This window comes from Pongo abelii, chromosome 9 (genome assembly GCF_028885655.2).
Source record: "Pongo abelii isolate AG06213 chromosome 9, NHGRI_mPonAbe1-v2.0_pri, whole genome shotgun sequence".
Classification (NCBI taxonomy): domain Eukaryota; kingdom Metazoa; phylum Chordata; class Mammalia; order Primates; family Hominidae; genus Pongo; species Pongo abelii.
In genome coordinates this window covers 88,066,733-88,089,999 of record NC_071994.2, presented here as the reverse complement: position 1 = coordinate 88,089,999, position 23,267 = coordinate 88,066,733, and the positions used below count along the sequence as shown (strand labels likewise).

Below are 23,267 nucleotides of genomic sequence, written 5' to 3'. Positions count from 1 at the left end.
CAAAAACAAACAAACAAACAAAAAGCCCAAAAACATGAGACAGGGCTTGCTCTGTCACCCAGACTGGAGTGCAGTGGTACCATCTTGGCTTCACTTCAGCTTCAGCCTCCTGAGGCTCAGGTGATCCTTCCACCTCAGCCTCCTGAGTAGCAAAACTGCAGTAGCGGAACACTTGGCTAATCTTTTTTCTTTTTTTTGGTATTTTTTTGTAGAGTCGGGGTTTCATCATGTTGCTCAGGTTGGTCTCAAACTCCTGGGCTTCAAGCAAGCTGCTTGCTTCGGCCTCCCAAAGTGCTGGGATTACAGGCATGAGCCACCCGGCCATGAATTCTATCTGTCTATCTATCTATCTATCTATCTATCTATCTATCTATCTATCTATCTATCTATCTATCTTATCTATCTTATCTATCTATCTATCTATCTATCTATCTATCTATCTATCTATCTAATCTATCTATCTATCTATCTGACTGTTTATGTGTGTCACCCAGGCTGGAATGCAGTGGCATGATCTTGGCTGACCACAGCCTCCGCCTCCCAGGTTCAAGTGATTCTCCTGCCTCAGCCTCCACGGGTGCCTTCCATGGGCGCCCGCCACCATGCCCAGCTATTTTTTTTATATTTTTAGTAGAGATGGGGTTTCATCATCACACCTGGGATTATAGGTGTGAGCCACCGTGCCCAGCCATAAATTCTTATTATGGGCAAGGTTCAGAGCTAGATGTAGAAGGATGCAAGGGTGAATAAGGCATGGCTCCTTCCCTCAAGAGAGCTTATAATCCAATGATTAAAACTACAAATAATTATAATATAAAGCAATACCAGTCCCATGGAAAAGGCTCAAATATTGCTGGTGGCTTGAAGTTAGAAAGAAAGGCATATATTATTTATCTGCCTCAAACAATTTAGTAAAACCGTTTAAGTGCAGATTACTAAATTACAAAGCTAGGGTTTGGTGTTTTAGGATCTCATATGTTGAGAGATAATTATGTTGATTACAAGCTTGAATGCCTTAAGGAAAATTTATGATTTTCAAATGTCAAAGGATGAGGAAAAAAAATTATAGTTAGACACTGTAAACAGAAGGAATTAATGCAACATTTGGGAGATGTTTGACCTAAGGGCCTGGCATGCTTGGGAGGTAGCACACATATTTCTTGGTCTCTTTCGAAAGCTGGGAATGGGGGCCCTTTTGAGATGTTGCATCTACCCTTAGAGGCTAAGGCTCTCCTATGACATCACATATCCCTTTAGAATAGTAATGTGCTCCTCAATAGCTATCTCCCTCGGCCTTTTGAAATGTTACGGAATAAAAACTACTTCTTTTTCATAACCCTACAAACACCTTTGGATTTCTGGGGTCAGAAAGTAAAAAGGAGGAAGAAGTGGAAGACCACATTTCCCTCCCTACCTCAGCTGCCCCCCAGCAAAATGCCCAAGAAATATACATAGAAACTGGGAGAGATAATTTAGTTAAAACGTTAAGTTGGGGACCTAGGATCCTGATTAAAATACATGTTCTTGAAATTTTCTCCTGAAAGATCCAAGTTAGCCTTATGTCCTCATACTTGAAATCCTGATGGTAATTTCCTTGATTCCCTTTGTCTAGTTTCTCCAGCTTTCCATTTGTTAATCTCAATCATTTGGAAATTCCAGTTTCCTTCATTTTCTAATAAGCATGCTAAATAAAACCAGATAATTGAAATCATGCAGTGTTACTTATAACAACTAATACATGAAAAAAAGAAAATAATTATAAATTAAAACAACAACAAAAAAAGATAATCATGTAACAAAACAGCTCTGTAGCCTTCCCAGTGATCTAAATTTTTGGTTATTGCTGAGAGATAAATGGAGAAATATTTTCATTAGTTCCAATATTAAATATCCTTTGTTTCTCATTCTAAACTTTCACCAAAGAAATTAATTAACATTTATTGTTCTATTTCCAGGCAATTTTCAGTTCTTGTGATGGTACCAGAAGTAGTTTTAATTACTTTTGCAAGTAAATTTAATAATGTTAAAAATGAATATTTATTAAAACAAAGAGAAATTAAATCTATTACATTTCCATAAAATGATTTGTTATTAATTTAATTTAATTTTATTTTATTTTATTTTATTTTTTGAGACAGTATCTCATTCTGTCACCCAGGCTGGAGTATAGTGGCCTGAACATGGCTCACTACAGCCTCAACCTTCCAGGCTCAAGTGATCCTCCCATCTCAGCCTCATAAGTAGCTGGGACCACAGATGTGTGCCACCATGCCTGGCTACTTTAAGAAAAAATTTTTTTTTGTAGAGATGTGGTCTCACTATATTGCCCAGGTTTGTCTCAAACTCCTAGGCTCAAGCAATCCTCCTGCCTTTGGCTCCTGAAGTGCTGGTAGTACAGGTGGGAGCCACCATGCCCAGGTGATTTGTTCTTTATTACAAAGCTCTTTTTGTTCCCGATGCCATTAAACTTAGACTTTTTTTTTCTGTCATTTATTTCCATTGAACTGTGAGAAGCAGAAACATAATTTCTGGCTTTAGTAGGAAGAGTCAAGTCATGAAAACAGCCCTTCTTATTAGTCAAATTCAAATTTTTTGTAGTAATTTTCCCTAAACCTAAGATTTATGACATCTCATGAGATTAAGTGAATTGAGGCCGGGCAAGGTGGCTCACTTCTGTAATCCCACCATTTGGGGAGGCTGAGGCTGGTGGATCACCTGAGGTCGGGACTTTGAGACTAGCCTGACCAACATGATGAAACCTCACCTCTACTAAAAAATAGAAAAATTAGCCGAGTGTGGTGGTGGGCACCTGTAATCCCAGCTACTTGGGAGGCTGAGGCAGGAGAATTGCTTGAACCTGGGAGGTGGAGGTTTCGGTGAACCGAGGTTGTGCCATTGCACTCAACCTTGGGCAACAGAGTGAGGCTCCGTCTCAAAAAAAAAAAAAAAAAGAGAATTGTTAAGTTATTTGATTAGGATCATACTTTGTATTTAATAAATGTATAAGAAGTAAGTTCCTCCCTAATACTCTTTTTTTTTTTTTTTTTTTTTTGAGACGGAGTCACGCTCTTGTCGCCCAGGCTGGAGTGCAATGGCGGGATCTTGGCTCACTGCAAGCTCCGCCTCCCGGGTTCATGACATTCTCCTGCCTCAGCCTACTGAGTACCTGGGACTACAGGCGCCCGCCACCACGCCCGGCTAATTTTTTGTATTTTTAGTAGAGACGGGGTTTCACCGTGTTAGCCAGGATGGTCTCGACCTTCTGACCTCGTGATCCACCTGCCTCGGCCTCCCAAAGTGCTGGGATTACAGGCATGAGCCACTGCACCTGGCCCTCCCTAATATTCTTTAACTGTTGAGCTCACCTTGAGGTTTTAAAATTGTTAATACCTTTTTTTTTCAATTTTTTTGAGACTGAGTCTGGCTCTTGTTGCCCAGGCTGGAGTAAAGTGGCACAATCTCTGCTCACTGCAACCTCCACCTCCCGAGTTCAAGCAGTTCTCCTGCCTCAGCCTCCCATGTAGCTGGGATTACAGACACACGCCGCCACGCCTGGCTAATTTTTTTTTTTTTTTTGAGGCGGAGTTTCACTCTTGTTGCCCAGGCTGGAGTGCAATGGCACAATCTCGGCTCACTGCAACCTTTGCCTCCTGGGTTCAAGCAATTCTCTTGCCTCAGCCTCCCGAGTAGCTGGGATTACAGGCATGCACCATCACGCCCAGCTAATTTTGTATTTTTAGTAGAGACGGGGTTTCTCCATGTTGGTAAGGCTGGTCTCGAACTCTTGACTTCAGGTGATCCTCCCACCTCAGCCTCCCAAAGTGCTGGGATTACAGGTGTGAGCCACTGTGCCTGGCCCACGCCCAGCTAATTTTTGTATTTTTAGTAGAGATGAGGTTTTACCATGTTGGCCAGGCTGGTCTTGAATTCTTGACCTAAGGTGATTTGCCTGCCTCAGCCTCCCAAAGTGCTGGGATTACAGGCATGAGCCAACAACATGCCCAGCCTTAAAAATTGTTAATACCTTTTTAAAAATTGTGAATTCATCCTAGTTAGTTTGGGGAGATAGTATGAACTCCTATTCACCATGACTTAATAATGACAATTTAAAGATAATTGTCAATTATCATAGAAATCATATGAATGTTTAAATTCCTTGTTTCCTAGACTCACTATACTCAGTCAAATAGGGAGCAAGAAAAAGGAAAGAGTAGAAGCTGACGGTGACATTCTTATCTTGAGTGTCTGGGCAGATGGTGAAAAAGGAAATGGAGGAGAAAATTTTTGAGGAGAAACTTAATTAGTCCTGCTTTAGGTACATTGAGTTTGAAATGCCTTTGGGACATCCACGTGAAAGTATTTGGCAGGGAAAAAAAATGTAGTTCAGAGATGAGGACACACATCAGTTTGTGCTGAAGATGTACATTTGAGAATCACATAAAAATAACTCATTAACAAGAACTGCATGTAGCTGAAGTGCATTCTCTCAAAAGGCAGTGAGCTTTGTTTCGTAGATGGCATTGAATCACAGGTTGGGTGGCTACTTTGTATCTAAAGGGAATTTCAAGTAGAAGGGTAGATTGGGCTAGATAAGCTTAAGGTACTGCTGTCCTCATAAACCAGAAACAGGCTACTAAGAAATAGAATTCCATGACTATCTATTACCTGCTAGAGTTCAAACTTCTCTGAATGGCACACAATGTGGGCCAGACCTACTTCTCCATTTATTATGATAGATGTACCATACAATGTAAGATGTCAGTAATAGAGGAAACTGTTGTGGCGTATATGAGAACTCTCTTAGTATCCTTGCAATAATTTTGTAAATTTAAAACTGATTTTAAAAATTTATTTTTTTAAAAAAGCAGTCAAGAACAAAACCCCTTTCATGCTCCCTGGCACCTCTGAACTGACTGGAGAGTCATTAATTGAAAGGTTTCATGCAGAAGATTGACAAGACCAGGTTTATGTTTCATTTATTTAATTTTTTTATTTCGTTATTTAATTTTTTATTTTATTTAATTTTTAAATTTAATTTTTTGAGACAGAGTCTCGCTGTGTTGCCCAGGCTGGAGTGCAATGGAACAATCTTGGCTCACTACAACCTCCGCCTCCTGGGCTCAAGCGATCCTCCTGCCCTCAAGCGATCCTCCTGCCTCAACCTCCCAAGTAGCAGGGACTACAGGTAGGTTTGTATTTTAGAAAGGTGACTCTGAGGCAGTGTGAAGGAGAAAGGGAAAGATTCCAGTCTAGTCTGGGAAGAAAATCAGGTAAGACACAATTGAAAGGTCTGGGTGAGAGATAATAAGGCCTGAACTAGGACCATGGCAGAGAAGGAGAAGTGGTCAAAGTAGAACTGACGGGACTTGGAGGCCTTCTGAATATGGAAAGTGAAAAGAACATTTCTAAAATAGTTGGCTCTTTGGCTGGGGGTGGTGGCTCACACCTGTAATACCAGCACTTTTGGAGGCCGAGGCGGGTGGATCACTTGAGGTCAGGAATTCGAGACCAGCTTGGTCAACGTGGTGAAACCGCATCTGTACTAAAATTACAAAAAAAAATTAGATGGAACATGGTGGCATGTACCTGTAATCCCAGCTTCTTGGGAGGCTGAGGCACAAGAATTGCTTGAACCTGGGAGGCAGAGTTTGCAGTGGGCCGAGATCATGCCACTGCATTCCAGCCTGAGTGACAGAGTGAGACTCTGTCTCAAAAGTAAATAAATACATAAATAAAATAAAAATAAAATAGTTGGTGCTTGAATAACACATGCAGATTTTTTGTTTGTTTGTTTGTTTTAGATTGCTCTGCCACCCAGGCTGGAGTGCAGTGGTGCAATCTCAGCTCACTGCAACTTCTGCCTCCTGGGTTCAAGCGATTCTCCTGCCTCAGCCTCCTATGTAGCTGGGATTATAGGCGCCCACAACCACGTCTAGCTAATTTTTGTATTTTTAGTAGAGATGCGGGTTTCACCATGTTGGCCAGGCTAGTCTCTAATTCCTGACCTCAAGCGATCCACAGGCCTCAGCCTCCCAAAGTGTTGGGATTACAGGCATGAGCCACCGTACCTGGCCAACATGCAGAATTTTTTTCAATCAAAAACATAAAAAATGCAGTATTCCTGGGATGCAAAACCCGCATATACAGAGGTATATACTATAAACATGCTATAACCCATGCTATATACTATAACCCATGCTATAAACATGGGCTCTGCAGGGCTGACTGCCAGATTTGAGTGTGCTTGGATTTTGGTATAAGTGGCAGGGTGGGGAGGGTGGGGGGGTCCTAGAACAAATCCCCTGAGTATACACAGGGATGACTTAACTCCCAAGTTTCTGGCTTGGGTGACTGGATAATGGTGGGATCCTTAAGTGGGACAGATGGAGTAGAAGAGGAGGCAGTTTTCGGAAAAAGGGAAGATGCAGTCAATTTAGGAGTTTGAGATGTCTGCACCGGTTGCACAGCTGGTTGTTGAATATGTGGGTTTAGAGCCTGGAATTGAGATCAGTTTCAACTTCGACGGGATGCTTTTTAGGCCTGCAACACAATTATCATCCTCAGACACTTCTTCCCTGGTATACTGGGAAGTATACTGTTTCCTGTTTTTCTCTTCATCAGTTTACTTTCTTGTTTTGCTGACATACATGGTTAAGTAAATTCTTGAGAAAGCATGAGAAATATTCTGAGCCCTTGCATTTCTGAAAACAGCTTTATTTGTCCTTAATCTAGTTTAGCTGACTATAGAACTCCAAGTTAAAAATAATTTTTCATCTGAACTTTGCTATTGAAAAATCAAGTGTCAGTTTGGGTCTTATTCCTTTGATTTAACTTCACCCCCACCCCCACCTGCTTCTGCCAGAATCTTTTAGGATTTTCCTTTTGTTCTTGGTGTTCTGAAAATTCATGTCCTTTTCAGAACCCTGAAATTTTCTTCTATTATTTCATTGATGATTTCCTTCCCTCAATTTGCCCTTTTTTTCTTTCTTTTTTCTTTCTTTGAGACAGTCTGTCACCCAGGCAGGAGTGCAATGGTGCGATCATAGCTCACTGCAGCCTTGACCTCCTGGGCTCAAGTGTTCTCCCACTTCAGCCTTCTGAGTAGCTGAGACAACAGGCCTGCACCACCATGCCTGGCTAATTTTTTTTTATTTTTTTGTAGAGCCAGGATCTTGCTATGTTGCCTAGTCCGGTCTTGAATGCCTGGGCTCTAGCAATCCTCCCACCTCAGCTTTCCAAAGTGTTGGGATTACAGGAGTGAGCCACTGCTCTGGTTCTTATTCTTTCTTTCTGAAATTACTGTGTATTTGTATTAGTTGGATATTGTACATCCTACATTAGTACTCTATGTCTCTTATTTTTCTTCTTCCTTTTTTTTTTTTTTTTTTTGTATTGTGGTCCTCCCTGTTTTGAGAGTTGTTCTCTGTTCCCTATTTTATTTTATTTTATTTTTGAGACAGAGTCTCAATCTGTTGCCCAGGCTGGAGTGCAGTGGCTCAATCACAGCTGACTGCAGCCTTGACCTGCTGAGCTCAAGCAGTTCTCCCACCTCAGCCTCCCGGGTATTTGGGACTACGGGTGCTCACCACCATGCCTGGTTAACTTTTCTATTTTTTGTATAGATGGGGTTTCACTATGTTACCCAGGCTGGTCTGAAACTCCTGGGCTAAAGCAATCCTCTTGCATTGACTTGCCAAAGTGCTGGAATTACAGGCATGGGCCACCATGCCTGGTCTATTTCCTGTCTTATATTTGATTTTTGTTCTTAAAGCATCTTGTTTTATAAATAAAATGCCTTCTCAGATTTAAAAAGTATATATATATTGAGATGGAGTTTCACCATGTTGCCTAGGCCGCTCTCAAACTCCTGCACTCAAGTGATCTGCCTGCATTGGTCGCCCAAAGTGCTGGGATAATAGGTGTGAGCCAATGTGTCTGGCCAGAATTTTTTTTTTTTTTTTAGACAGGGTCTCGCTCTGTCGCCTAGGCTGGAATGCATTGAAGGGAAGTTGGCTCATTGCAACCTCTGCCTCCCGGGCTCAAGCGATTCTCGTACTTTAGCCTCCCAAGTAGCTGGGACTACAGGCGTGAGCCACCTTGACCAGCTAACTTTTGTATTTTTAGTAGAGATGGGGTTTTGCCATGTTGGCCAGGCTGGTCTTGAACTCCTGGCCTCAAGCGATCCGCCCTCCTCAGCCTCCCAAAGTGCTGGGATTAGAGGTGTGAGCCACTATGCCTGGCCAGATTATTTTGATTATACTAACAAAAGACCTTCACAGTTCCCTAAAATTTTCTATTTCTTCCACAAGCTGTTTTTGTTGTTATTGTTTACTTTTTATTTTTTCGTTAATTCACTTGGTCTTTCTCTTCTGTTGTGCCAAATGTACTCAAATGCCTGGTGGTCCTTGGATGTCTATTTATATTTAAGAAAAGTCCGGGGAGTGGCATGGATTTTCCCCACCACTGTGTAAATAGGTCTGTTTTCATACCAAATTTTTCCTCTGAACGGGAATGTGGACTGGAGACTGTATGTGGTATGGCAGGTGGTGTGAACTGGCAAATCCCAAAGGATGAGAAGGCAAGAGTGGGATATTAGGTTGTGGCTTCCTAAATGCCAACATAGGAAGGATTTTCTGTGGGGGCACAGAAACATCTAATGTCTACACTAGAAACCTTTGCCTTTATCTGATAATTTGTTTAGTGTTCTCAGAGGACAGTCGTCAGGTTCTTAGTTCAAAAGTAAACACTTTGCTGGTATGTGAGGGAAATTGTAGAGGGTGATGGTGGATGCTTACTGATACAGATGCTCCCTATTCAGATCATCAAGTAACCCTCTTGTTTTCTGCTCCAGTTCCCATTCCCACCATCTATAGCACACACAGACTCTGAGCAGAGAATCTCCCAGGTTTCCAAAAACATTGAGTTTTGCACATCTTCTGTAGTTCTCTTGTAACATCTGGCCCAAGTAATAGCTTCTCGTTTCATCCAACAACATACTCTCACATCTACTTTTTGTCTTTCAGAAGATTTCTGAAATCTCACCTGCTAGTTAACTCCTCTTGTTCTCTTTGTGGATGAGTTCTTTTTGTATTTTTATAATTTTTATAATTTTATTTCAGTGAGCCCTCAGGAGGGGTAGGATGCAGCCTACCATCTTGAACTACAATAAACAATTCACAAAGGTTTTAACCTATGATCTAAGCTATTTATTTGATTAATCCCTTCAATGAATATATCTATATTCATTGACATTCAGTCATTCAATAACTAATGAGCGCAGATTATTTATCAGGTGCCATGGACATATAGTTGAAAAGATATAGCCTGCTCTGTGTATTAATGAGACAGACGCATAAATAGACAATTTCAACATCTTTTAGCAAGAGTTACAATAAAACAAGAAAACACTGGGGAAGGAGCTCCCAAGATTTCCTGGAGAGATTACAAAATGATTCACAAGGAAATTGATAATCAAAGTCCAAGCCTGAGGGTGAGTTGGAGTTTTCTAGACAGATGAGGGTAAGGAGATATGGAAGTAAGAGCAGAGGACCAGCATGTACAATCTAGAGAAAACAGTACAGTACCTCATAACAAAGAATTATCTGGTTCAAATTTCAGTGGTACAGACCAAAGGAGAACATGTCATTCAAAAGAGGCAATTTAACCCAGCAGAGAATCAGCTTAGAATGGTCCTTTAGACTTGCCCCATCACCCAGGAGGAAGTAGGTTCGTGAGGAAGACCAAATCAAGTTTTAGGACATAAAGAAACTGCATTTGAGTTTACTGTGTGAATTATAAACCCCAACATTTTTTTCTGATTATTATTGAGATTATTTATGATATTTGTTGAGTAACAGCTTGTAATGAGATGAGGACTCCACTTGAATTTTATTTTATCTCAGTCAGTCATGGTACCATGCTTTTCCCATGACTTCAGTTCATAATTAAAAGTCATTTCCAGTTAAAAAAATGAGAACGAAAAAATTGTTTGTTTTGATAAATTCCACTTACCTCTTTTTTGAGCCAGTCATTCTCCCAGATCTCTAGATAACTGCCCTTGTCAATGAGCTTTACAGCATTCTAAAAGAAAGTTTCTGGATTAAGGAAGAGTTGCCACATGCTGATTCACAATTTTAGCAACAGTGATGTGCAGTTATCCTGATCATTCATTTTAGATTGTGTCTGCAATTACTTTAGGAACATACTTAAGAACTTTTGGTTTGGTTGTTCATTCTTTACTATCCTATTGTATTGCTTTTGCTGATTTACACTGTCTATTACAGGTGATTTGGAGCACTGGACAATGTGTAACTGACCATTCAATTCACCTCCATTGTGACCGAATCTGACTGCTATGGTGAAATCATGTTTCACAATTCAGATGGTTAAACTGCAGTGATCAAACATTCTTTAAGTTTATAGTCACGGACATAATCCAACATATAGCAAAAACATGAACAGATTACTATCTTTTTAATTTGAAAAGATTTTGCATGTCAGTAATAACAACATACTTATTTGTAAATCTAACAGCAAGTAGTTTCAGGGTAGGCTGTAGCTAGTCTCCTGAAGAAAGGCATTTTAGACAAAGAAGACAAAAAAGTCTTACTTTGTCAGTAGGTTCATAAAATATAAATTTATTTTCAATTACATAGATATTGAAAAGAATTTTATAGTGAATAACCAACTGTATTTCTCTGCGAGATGCTTTTATATGGATACTATGGTACAAATTCAATATTTAGTAACTGAAGGGCACGATCAAAAGAAGAAAAATTAAGGAAAATAATCTAGATCACAAACAGGGACAGAAATGATTTAAAAGTGTATTAAGGGTAAATTTATCTGTTAAAGTCTTTTTTTTTTTTGAGACGGAGTCTTGCTCTGTCACCCAGGCTGGAGTGTGATGGTGTGATCTTGGCTCACTGCAACCTCTGCTCCTGGGTTCAATAGATTCTTCTGTCTCAGCCTCCTGAGTAGCTGGGATTACAGGCGCCCACCACTGTGCCTGGCCAAGTTTTGTATTTTTAGTAGAGATGGGGTTTCACCATGTTGGCCAGGCTGGTCTCGAACTCCTGACCTCAAGTGATCCACCCGCCTTGGCCTCCCCAAATGCTGAGATTACAGGTGTGAGCCACTGCGCCCAGCCCTCTTAAAGTCTTTAAGAGTTGAAAGATTTGCTGTAAAAATTTTTCTGTAAGTCATGCTTATTACATTACAAGTGGACCTATATTCCTTAGGAGCCGGGAATTTTTATACTCCAGCTACAACTAATAATTCTAGTTTCCTCCAACATAGAATTTCATTTGGACAAAAGCAAGAAGTTGCTCCTAACTGAAGTTAATTGGCTAATGGCTGGATTCACCAACAGTGGATCAGTGATTTCAACCTTAGTTACACATTTGAATCTCCTAGAAGCTTTGAAAAATCCAGAAGCCCACACAACATCCCAGGGCAATATATCAGCCTTCTCTATGGGTGAGATACAGGCATCACCTGGGTTAAAAAAATTTCTCAGGTGACTCTAATGTGCATCTAAGGTTGCACAGCACTGGGTTTATAGGATGTTGAACTGTATGATAAAATAGCCAGCTAAAATGAGGAAAGTTCATTCAAGCATGTGAGTGTTCGACATTATGTGGAGAAAAGAAAATGTATAGTTTAGTGATTAGGAGCAGTGATCTGAAGGAGCCCTCCTGAAATGAATATCGATTCTCCCACTTGTTCTAGGCAAGTCATAAAACTTCTCTGTGCTCCAGTCTCCTCATTAGCAAGTCTCTACAGCTTACTGGATTGCTGAGGGACTTAAATGTGTAATGCTTGAAAGAATATTTAGAATAGTCCTCGCGATATATGCTTGAAATTATAGGCTTATTTGGCCTATATATCTACTTTGAATCGTCTAACTATGGTCAGATTACTTAATGGTTGATTTCACCATGTGAGTGAGTCAGATTCACTTACAAAGTGGCTGAATTGCATGAGCAAACAAATTGCTGATCAGTTTTCCAAAACCTTCTGTATTTGTGTAAATTAGTAAAAATAATGCAATAAGAGAGTAAGACTAAAAGAACAACTGAACCAACATGGATGCAACAAATAACAGCAACTGAAATTCAGTAAGGAACCTTTTTGAAAAAAGACCAGATGTTTATGATTCTGAGAAAAAAATGTCCCAGATGAACAGACAGTCTTAGTGGGGACCTCACTGATTTTGCAGATAGTTTGAAGAGAGGTCAAGACTGTAAAAAAAAAAAAAAAAAAAAAAAAAAAAAAAAAAAAAAAATCAGATATTTTGTGTAAAAACAAAGGAATTAGAGAACATATAAGATTGAAAATTATGCCTTAAAAATATTTTATATCACAAATTTTTAAAGTGCCAGCAGTGTAGAATATACTCTTTTAGGTTTGGGTATATAAGAAAGTACTTTTTAGACAAATTATATTTCATTTTATAATTCATTCAAAACTTTTATTTTAATATTTTGTTACAACTGTTATTACAGGTTGAGCATCCAAAATGTGAGAATCTGAAATCTAAAATGCTCCAAAGAACATTTCCTTTAAGCATCATGTTGGCTCTCAAAAAATTTCAGATTGTGGAGAATTTCAGTTTTTCTTTTTTTTGAGACAAGGTCTCACTTTGTTGCCCATGTGCAAATATGGCTCACTACAGCCTCGACCTCCTGGGCTCAAGCAATCTTCCCGCCTCAGTGCCCCAAGTAGCTGGCACTACTGAGCTGGGACTAGCTGAAACAGGGTTTTGCCCTGTTGCCCAAGCTTGATCTCAAACTCCTGAGTTCAAGCAGTCCACCCGCCTTGGCCTCTCAAAGTGCTGGGGTTGCAGGAGTGTGCCATTGCACCCAGCCCAGACTTCTTTGGATTTTGGATTTGGGGATTTGAGATGCTCAACTAGTATAATACAAATATTCCAGAATCTGAACAAATCCAAAATCTGAAACATGTGTCAGATAAGGGATACTCAACCTATATTTCTTATACTTAAAAAAATAACTGATTAATAATTCACTGATTAGCCAAGAGTGGTGGCACATGCCTGTAGTCCCAGCTACTCAGGAGGCTGACGTGAGAGGATTGCTTGAGCCCAAGAGGTGAAGACTGCAGTGAGCTGTGATTGTGCCACTGCCCTCCAGCCTGGGCAACAGAGCAAGATCCTGCCTCAAAAAAAGAAAAAATTCACTGAGCTCTTGCTTCTTGTGAGAGATTATAGTACTTAAATCATCTCATTTAATCCTCACACTATTTCTTTAAGGTAAATACTAGTATTATTCTCCATTTTATAGGTTAGGAAACAGGCCCAGAAAAGCTAAGTAACAAATTCATTATACAGCCAGTAAGTGTAGAACTGTGATTTAAACTCAAACTGTCTAACTTCAGAATCCACGTTCTTAGGTTTGGATATAAAATAAAGTATTTTTTAGACAAATTATATTTCATTTTATAAATCGTTCAAAACTTTTATTTTAATATTATGTTATAGCCATTATTACAGGTTGAGCATCCCAAATCTGAGAATCTATCCAAAGTTCTTAACCACTATAATATACCCAAAGAAAAAATAGGGGGAAAATGTTTGTTTTGTTCTGTTTTTAAGAAAATTGAATTATACCTGTGTGGCCCATTCCTTCTTTTGGTCCAGTTGCAACAAAGTTTCTTTGATTATTTTCTTTCTGGCATCTTCCAGAGTGATTTTATAGTGTTCTTTAAAAAAAATAAATAAACAGAAAATTAAAAGTCTTATCAAACCTGATTCTAGGTAAAACTATGATGTCAGTAAATTTTATTTTCCATCATCCTCAGTTCTCCTTTCTAAAGATTTTTTTTCTGAATTTTCAGGGTACTGAAGAATCTAGTTCCTCCAATTAGAAGATATGATCTAATAATTTACTAATACCTTAATGTGAATTAGTTTAAGATCTCTTACACAAGAACATTTGTATTTTCAAAGGACTGTCTCTCCAAAGGCAGAATTTCAAACAGTTTAGCATTTGTGTGGCAGTCTACTCTTCATATCCCGCAACTTACTACTCCACAACAGAAGTATGAAGACTTTATTATCTGTTTCGGTAGCATTCTGTCTGACTTCATCTAACTAGATTTCCACTATTCTTGGCATGTGTTTCCTGGGGGAGGAAAGACAGAACGAGGAGAGGAGAGGAGGGAGGGATTAAGGGGGCTGAGAAAGTTGATAGACCTGGTTATAAGTTAGGCTCAGGTGAGAAATACAGACAGAAATGAAGCACAGGATTCTCTGTCCTCTCGAGATTTTCATATGCTCACAAATGTCATTATTGAGAGAGCAAAGAATCATAAAATTTTAGGCCTTGAAAGATGCTTAGAGATCATGAAATCAATATCCCTTCTTAAGGACTGTGAGACACTGTGACAGAAAGGCTGCTTTAAAGAGTGGAGAATAAGAAAGCTGGCCAAATGAGTCCAATTTGTTCATTCCTTTTTTCAACAAGTAACTATCAAGCTCTTTCTGTATGCCAAACAATATGTAAGACACTGCAAATATTGCTGGTTAAGACAGAAAAAAACCCTGTCCTTGTGATATGTGCATTCTAATGGGGAAGCCAGATCATAAATAAGTAAGCAGGTAAATAAATAATATTTCAGGTGGTGATGTGTATGAGGAAGAAAAACTAAAATTCTCAATTTTAGATCGGGTGATCAGATTACCTCCTCCTTTTTTTGAGGAGGTAACATTCAGGGACTGAGTCAGGTAGTCAGCAATGTGAAAAATGAGGAAACTGTACGACTCCAAACGAGTTAATCTGAGAATAATCAAAGTTAGTTGTGTTTTATTAGTTCTGTGTTATATGTTCCCATTAGTTGTGCTTTATTTATGTAACATAGGCAGGGCAACTGTTTGAAATTCAGAAAGTATTTTCCCATACAAATGATGTTGAAAATCATGGCTGCTAGATTTCTGGACAGGTCCAGAGGCTCACTTAACTTATTCTACAACTAAACAACAGTATTGTACTAACAGTACTATAGAACCTTATTTCCATTTAGGATAGCAGTCCCCAACCTTTTTTGCATGAGGAACTGTTTTCGTGGAAGACAATTTTTCCCCAGACTGGGTGGGAGAGGGGGATGGTTTTGGGATGATTCAAGTGCATTACATATGCACTTTATTTCTATTATTATTACATTGTAATATACAATGAAATAATTATACAACTCACTATAATGTAGAATCAGTGGGAGCCCTGATTCTACATTATAAGAAAGCTGGACAAATGAGTCCAATTTGTTCATTCCTTTTTTCAACAAGTAACTATCAAGCTCTTTCTGTATGCCAAACAGTATGTAAGACACTGCAAATATTGCTGGTTGAGACAGAAAAAAACCCTGTCCTTGTGATATGTTTTCTTGGTTATAGATGGTCCCATCTGGGGGTGATGGGAGACAGTGACAGATCATTAGACATTAGATTCTCATAAGGAGCATGCAGCCTAGATCCCTCACATGTGCAGTTCACAATAGGGTTTGCGCTCCTAAAAGAATCTAACGTTTCTGCTGATCTGATGGGAGGCGGAGCTCAGGCGGTAATGCAAGTGATGGAGAGCCGCTGTAAATACAGACGAAGACTCACTTGCTTGTCCACTGTTCACCTCCTGCTGTGTGGCCCAGTTCCTAACAGGCCACAGACTAATCTTGGCTTGCGACCTTGGGGGCTCGGGACCCCTGACTTAGGGCATTGTTTCAAAGGGAAAATTTTCTTCACAGACCAAGTCAGCCAAAGCAGAACCCTCAGGGATTTTATGCTGTAGGGAAGGAGATCTGCAGGTCTGGTCTTTCGATTGACCAGGAGCCCAGCTAAGGCGGCTACCACCAGAACTCAGGCCAGAGAGCTGGGCAAGAGTTATTGAGCCCTCGTCTATACTTTGTACTAGCATAACTGTTTCTCCTATTAGATGAAAACGCTGAGAGCAGAAAGTAAAAACTTCTCTTCCATATCTTTTCATTACTGGATCCCTGGGACACAATACATGCCAAAAAATATTTTGAAGAAAATCAAATTTGGCAAACTGCAAGTCTTTGGTGGGCAGTGATCTGAGGCTTCAGCACCAGAAAGCAAATATTGGTTCTTCCCCTTCTCTAGCAGCTTGGGTGGGAAAGGGAAGAGGGAGTAGAGAGAGAGAGAAAGGGAGAGTTCTCCTAACTTGTGGGGTGCCCAGAAAAGGTGGTTAGGAGAGGGCAGTTTCTGCCTCTAATAGAGATGGACTAGAGTGAGGCAGTAGTTCATAAGCAAGAATTCATTAGGTTTTTGGAGTTAGTCTAATTTGACATCTAGAGAATAAGAAGTGGAAGGCTTTATTATTCCAACCTACATATTCCCGTTTATACAGCCTGCGTTTTTCTTACTTATTTGAACTAATCTCATGAATATTTTAATCCTTCCAAACTCATTTCTGATGGAATTTCTTTTTTCAATTTACCCTAGCCCATCAGCTTAATGTTGGTTATTTATTTGAACTTCTACCCAACAAAACACAATAATCAATCTAAAAGTTGCAATGGATCAGGAGCATAATGGATTTTACATTCTTAGCATCTAAAAGAAACCATAAAACCTGGAGCTTGATAACATGAAGTATTAATTCTTTGCTATAAATAATTTAAAAATAGATTATCAAATACACTCTGACTAAAGATGTAGCTTTCTCTATTGCCTTATTAATACTGAAAAAGCAATATTCACATTCTATTCTCTTCCAACTTCCATATAAAAGTGTATGGACTGTTTTTCTTCTTAAAAACACAGTACCCAGGACAAGGGTGAATGTGAGAATCTTATTGTTACCCTTTGTGATTCAGATGATGCTTCTGGTAACAATTAACCATTTATTGGTGAATGCAGCCAAAGAAAGTGGGGCGTGTAAAAGTCTCCTCGTAAAAGCTCGAAACACTGCAAGTGGGAGCTTTGCAGATTAGGACTGTGCAGAAAACTCCTTGCTTCTCAGACACCCCATCTAATGGGGTCCCTTCCCAGAAGCTGACCCCACACTGTACTGGCTAAAGTTTGCTTTGCACTGTTCCGCCTTCCCTGCTGTGTCTGGCTCTGCTTTGGTTTACCCCTCCTGGCCTGTTGAGAGCTTTATTATATACTCTTCTCTGACTTCTGGGGTCACATAGCTCCATTGTGGTGACCCTCTCCTGTGGCAGTGACCTCTTCTCAGTCCCTTTTGCAGAAAACTGAACAGGAGCTAGCAGAAACACTGGCCAGGTAGTAATCTCTTTAGAGTCGCCGCAACTCACTGAATCACAGATTCAGGGGGACTATTTGAAGAAGATGGATTTGGGGCCTAACACACCTAGGTTCAAATCCCTGTTCCATTTGTTACTAACATTGTGACTTTGGTTAGGGCAATTAACTTCTCTGGGCCTGTTTTCTTATCTTTAAACTGGCCTAATTCTATCTAACTCAAAGGAACTTGTAAGTATTAGACAAGACATGGAAAAGCAAATGCTGGAAATGTGAGTCCTCTTGGAGATCACCTAGGGACTCTGATTTTATAGGCAAGAAAATTAACGTTCAAAGAAACAATGTTACTTTTTTGTAAGGAGTCTTGAACCTAATTTTAAAAAATTCGCTGTTAGTGTACAAAGAACTTTCAAGAATCCCTGTCCTGTGCCCCAGTAAAGGACAAAAATAAAAATGCTCTGTGACTGTAAATTATCTAATGACTTGTAATAACCCCTCACCTTCTCTATTCCTGGGCTTAATCTAAGATTCCTTTTCCTTTTATTGAGGAGAAGTAGCCTTGGCCTGGATATGTTAGTGACTGTTTTCTATACTAGTATCCCAATATCCCATTCTAGCTAAAGTTCAGGGAAGCAGCTCTAAGTGTTTTCTCCTCCTTGCCCCCTGGGTTTCAGCAGAGGCTGCTGAGTAAGGCAGGTGACCAAGGAACAGTTTGTGCTGGGGCTGACTGGTGACCCATGAGGTGGTAGGGACAAAGGCCGTTGGTCATGTTTGATAAGGTGGATGATGGCACCAGATGTCTTTAGAAATAGGCTGGAGAATACTGCAAGAACTGTTCTGTGGGAAGTAGAAGAGAAGGGGGACAGGTATGCAGAGCAAAGCAGAGGTGCCAATGAGAGGGACAGTCACAGATCAGGGGAGAGAAATGTGGGGAGGAGCCAGGCCTAGGACCACCGCTGATATCATTCTGTCTTCAGTCTTCCCTTTCCTCATTTGTGTTACAGCCAACAAGAATTACTCTTGGGGAGTCAAGCAACTTAATTTTTGTCTCTTTCCTTTAAAACTCATACTGTGAGGCTATTGACTTCTGCTCAATAAAATATATGGTAAATCCTCTGACTTCTGGTTTCTTTGTGGTAACAAAAGGTCCTCCGACAAGTAATTAATATGTCCAGAATATTGCAACAATTTAAACTTCTTTCAAAGTTATGCCAATCCCCTTTTCTAACTTGGGCCTGCTGCCATTTCCTCTGCCTTGAGCTTCCATGATTCCTCTCTCAGTGCTGAAGGGAAGAGGGAAACATGGAAAACAGTAAGAAAGCTCTCACTTGACTGATACTGTCTCAAGCTCATGTCTACTTTCTGGACCTAGCTGGCATTTAAGGCTGACACATTGTCTCATGGGAGTGTTTTAGTAGGTTCTTTGGAGGACAAGCTTCCCCATTTCAAATGGGATTTCATCTGCATTCCCTTGATCCAGGGCAAGTACTGTCCTTAGAAGTTGGTAACAACTTTTCTGTTGGTCCCTGGTTTTCAATTCTGCACTCCCCTCCTACACATACAAAATCCCTGTTTTTCTGTTGGGGACCTATCACCGGCCCCCAACACCCTAGTCAGCTGTCTCCAGCAAGATTTCACATGACTGTTCCCCAACTCCCTCTCATAACAAGTCGACAAGAAACACTCCTCCATTCTTTGCCCTGACAAACTCGGGAGTGCAGGCCCAGCCCAGGGCAGCAGCCACCTCTTCTGTGTTCTGCTGTCAGCGTGGTTAGCTCCTCAGCCACTTACTCCCTAGATTTCTCAGGGATGAGTCATAAACTAGACCTGAATGCCCAGACTGCAGGGGACACATACTGATCCATCTGAGAAATCTCTCTGAAGACCTTTCACCCGGATTTGAAATGGAGGAGGAATTACCTTTTACCTGCTCCTCGGTGGGGGAAAGAGTAGGACTGATAGCACACCAAAAGCTCTTTCCAAAAGTTGTCCCCTAATTTCTAACAACCTTTTCCTGGCCTCTCTAACTTCTTGTATAGACTGGAATTTGATGGTCAAAGTGCGAAACTGGTTTTCTTCTTCATCAAATTGCAAATCTATGTGGTGGTATCTCATCTCATTTTGCCACCTCAGTGTAAACTGAGACTTTAAAAAGTTTTAATATCCTCTTTCACTTACAGCAACCTCCCAGCCCCCAACAATAGCCTGACTTGATCTCTGTTCCTTGCATGTAAAGCAGCCTAACGCAAACCCCACAATTATTGGAGGAGAATTCCAGGAAAATTATGAAAGAAGGAAGCCTGTGTAGAAGGTAGGAGAAAAAGAGGGGATGATGGTAGTAAGCCTTCAGATAGATTGATTTAGGAGTCTTGCTCATATTCATTGTGTCCAGTTAGTGGTCTCCAACATGTTTTAATAGTTCCCCTGGTAGAGTGGCTGCTGCTACCTGGATGGTTAAGACAAGTCCCTAAAACTAATGGAAAATAATACAAGCCCATAACAACCATTTTCTTACGGCTGCGCCCCATGGCTTGACCAGCAAGTAATTCAATATATAAATGTTTTTACCACCCCAAAGTTGAATACAACCACATGAAAATTTTTAAGTCAAAGAAATCATCCTAGTTAATAATTAATTCATTAATTTAAGACAAGGTCTCTCTCTGTCACCCAGACTAGAGTGCAGTGGCGCAATCTTGGCTCACTGCAACCTCTGCCTACTAGGCTCAGGTGATCCTCCCACCTAAGCCTCCCAAGTAGCTGGAACTGCAGGTGTGCAGCACCACACCCAGCTAACTTTTGTATTTTTGGTAGAGATGGGGTTTCACCCTGTTGCTCAGGCTTGTCTCGAACCCCTGAGCTCAGGTGACCCACCCACCGTGGACCCCCCAAAATGCTGGGATTACAGGCGTGAGACACCACGCTTGGCCCAATCATCCAAACTTCTGATCAAGATAATGGGTTAAGTTTATATGAGAAGATCACTTTTCCTACTTTAAAAATGTAAAATAAATACTGGCTAAAATATTTGAAATTTTGAAAACATGCCAGAACAATAACTTTTTAAAAAGTATTCTACTGGTTAACAAATGCATAGGCAGATCAGTGAATCAGAATAGATAGTAGAGAATAAGATTCAGATATATATGAGAAATAAGAGTATAATAAAGTTAGCACTTTAAATCAGTAGGATAAAAATTGATGATAAATGATGTTGGAACAACTGGAAAACCATTTGGTAAAAAAATTAAGTTGGATCACTCTCTCACACAAAAACAAAGACTTAAATATAAAAACAAAACCATAAAAATTTTAGAATAAAATATTGGAGAATTCATTCATAATCTCATAAACATAAAATCAAAGACTGATAAGTTGGGCACTTTAAAATCACATTTCTTCATTAAAAAACCCACAAACAAAAAAACTATGACAAATGGGAAAAATATTTGCAATTTATATCACAGTTAAAGAGCTAATTTCTTTAAAATGTAAAGAGTGCCACAACACAATAGAAAAATGGGTGACAGATGTGAACAGATGGTTTATGGAAAAGGAAATTCATATAGCTCTTGAAGTTATGAAAAGACACATTCAGTGTCACTTTTAATAAAAGAAATGGAAATTAAAACTACAATGAGATACCATTTTCGACCCATAAGACTGACAAAGCACAAAAATTTGGATACCACCCCCTGTTGCTGAAGATGTGGGAAAATAGGTATCCTCATGCATACTGTTAGAAGTACCACTTGGTACAACCTTTATGGAGGGCCACATTTATCACAGTAAAATAAACAGTCTGTTTCACACAACCATTTCTTTCAGAGATACACATAAGTGAAATGACATAAATACAAGAATATTTGTCATAGGAAAATGAGATATGTGTAAGGATAGTCATTGCAGCATTATTTGTAATACTAAAACACTAGAAACAACCTTAATGCTTATGTGTAAGAAACTGGTCAAAAAATTATGGTTACCAGCCTGGGAAACACAGTGAGACCTCTACAAAAAATAAATAAAATTAGCTAGGTATGGTGGCACACGCCTGCTGTCCCGCTACTCAGGAGGCTGAGATGGGAGGATCGTTTGAGCCTGGGAGGTTGAGGCTGCAGTGAGCTGTGTTCATGCAATTGCACTTCATCTTGGGTGACAGAGTGAGATCCTGTCTCGAGAAAAAAAAAAAAAAAGGTACAATAAAACAATGCAACCACTGGAAGAATGAGGCAGTATTAAGATATACTGATTTAGAAGGATGTTCATGTTGTTACATGAAAAGCAAGTAAGACATCATATTTATAGCATGCTATTTGTGATATATATATATATGCATAGAATATTTCTGACTGCTACATAAGAAACTGGTAATAGTGGGAGAGGATTTGAGTGGGGACAGAGGGAGTAGCAGGCTGGCACTCTCGTTCTCTTTTCAGAAGAAGAACCTTTTGACAAATTGGAACTTCAAGCCCAGACTGATATGGGGCCAAGTTTACACCACCACTGTGGTGCAGAGGCCCTAAGCTGAGAAACTTACATACAAATTGGTCCACAAGCAGAGAGCCCTGACAGGGGAACATGGGAACCACCCACAGGAACCCCTCCACAACGCAGGGCACTATCTCCAGCTGGGTCCTGGACTGTTGTCCACCCACAGCAACTCTTTTGGGCCAGATTTCCCCCATTAATTCTGTCCTATGACTCTTCTGTGTCTGGGTCTCTGGTGTTCTTTTAAGCCGCTATGCTTGCCTCAGTAACAGACAGCTGGCCCTCATCGTGTCCAGATCTAGTCCTGGTAAGCTTCATTGCTCCTGACGGCATCCTACTCTATAGCCTCTCCACTTCTCATCTCATGTTTGTTCCCCAGTTTTTCCCTGGTTACAACTTAATTGACTTTGACATTTCTCCATGATGATTCTGGCTATCCAGCCTGGCTAAGCTGACTTAGCTTGCCCCAGGTGAATTCTCTTTCTAATACAACCTGGCCTCAGGACACTCCTATCTTGGTGGAATTGCTCCTGTCCCAGTGTGGAAACATACAGACCCCATCCATTGAATGAAGATTCTTTCTTCTTTTTTTTGAGATAAGGTCTGCTCTGTCACCCAGGCTGGAATGCAGTGGCACAATCACAGCTCCCTGCAGCCTTGACCACGGGGCTCAACTGATCCTCCCACCTCAGCCTCTCAAGTAGCTGGTGCTAGAGGCACGAGCCACCATGCCCAACTGATTTTTTAATTTTTTGTAGAGATACGGTCTCACTGTGTTGCCTAGGCTGGTCTCAAACTTCTGGGCTCAAGCGATCCTCCAGCCTCAGGCTGTTGAGATTACAGGCATGAGCCACCGCATCCAGCCAGAAGCGTCTTTCTTAAAGTCAGTTGGTCACAGGGCTTCTGCACACCGCCCCCCACCCGCCCATTTCTTTATTTCCCCTTCTCAGTTTCACAGGTGGTCCTGGGATCATTTTTCTGCTTCCCCCCTCCACCTTTACCCTTAGGCTCACAGCTGCTTGTGCTGACAGCAGAGTAATGAATGATTCAGGCAGTACGCACTTTTTTCTTCCATCAATGTATGCCCTACTAAAGATGTTTTTTACTGAACTTGAACTAGTTTTGTTGCAACTGACCTGACATTTTCTCTGCATTCTCTTTAACTGTGTTGATGTCATTTTGTAAGGAGGTAATGAGTTTAGCATGTCGTTCACTCCCTACATTCTTGTACTCCTCCCAATATTCCTTTTCACTGAGTTTCTCAAGAAATAGTTTCTCAGCATTACTTATTTGCATGCGCATATCTGTTGAAAATAAAGACACTGTGTCATTTCTATTTTCCTTGTAACCATTATATGTTGCAATCTGGTTTTAAGAAGTTAAGATCTGATATTAAAATACTGCTAACTCATAAATACTATTTTATATCTAAAATTTAGGAAATTCTAAACTATTCAAACTATTATCTACCTCCCCTGATTCAAAATCTAAGTAAAATTAAACTTCTGATTACAAAGTAGATGTGTGGTTTGAGGGT

General features: G+C 40.1%; 1 protein-coding gene across 10 annotated transcripts in view; it reads right to left on the bottom strand.

Annotated features, from left to right (window-relative positions):
- Positions 1-23,267, bottom strand: part of CCDC83 (coiled-coil domain containing 83) — a 152,952-nt gene that overhangs the window by 52,968 nt on the left and 76,717 nt on the right. For 7 of the 10 annotated variants that reach the window (XM_054523620.2, XM_054523613.2, XM_054523615.2 and 4 more), the window contains 3 exon segments: positions 22,867-23,034; positions 13,631-13,722; positions 10,012-10,080 (listed from right to left, as the gene is read on the bottom strand). In XM_054523620.2, the coding sequence (XP_054379595.1) occupies positions 10,012-10,080; positions 13,631-13,722; positions 22,867-23,034 (329 nt within the window). 10 annotated transcript variants of the gene reach the window in all.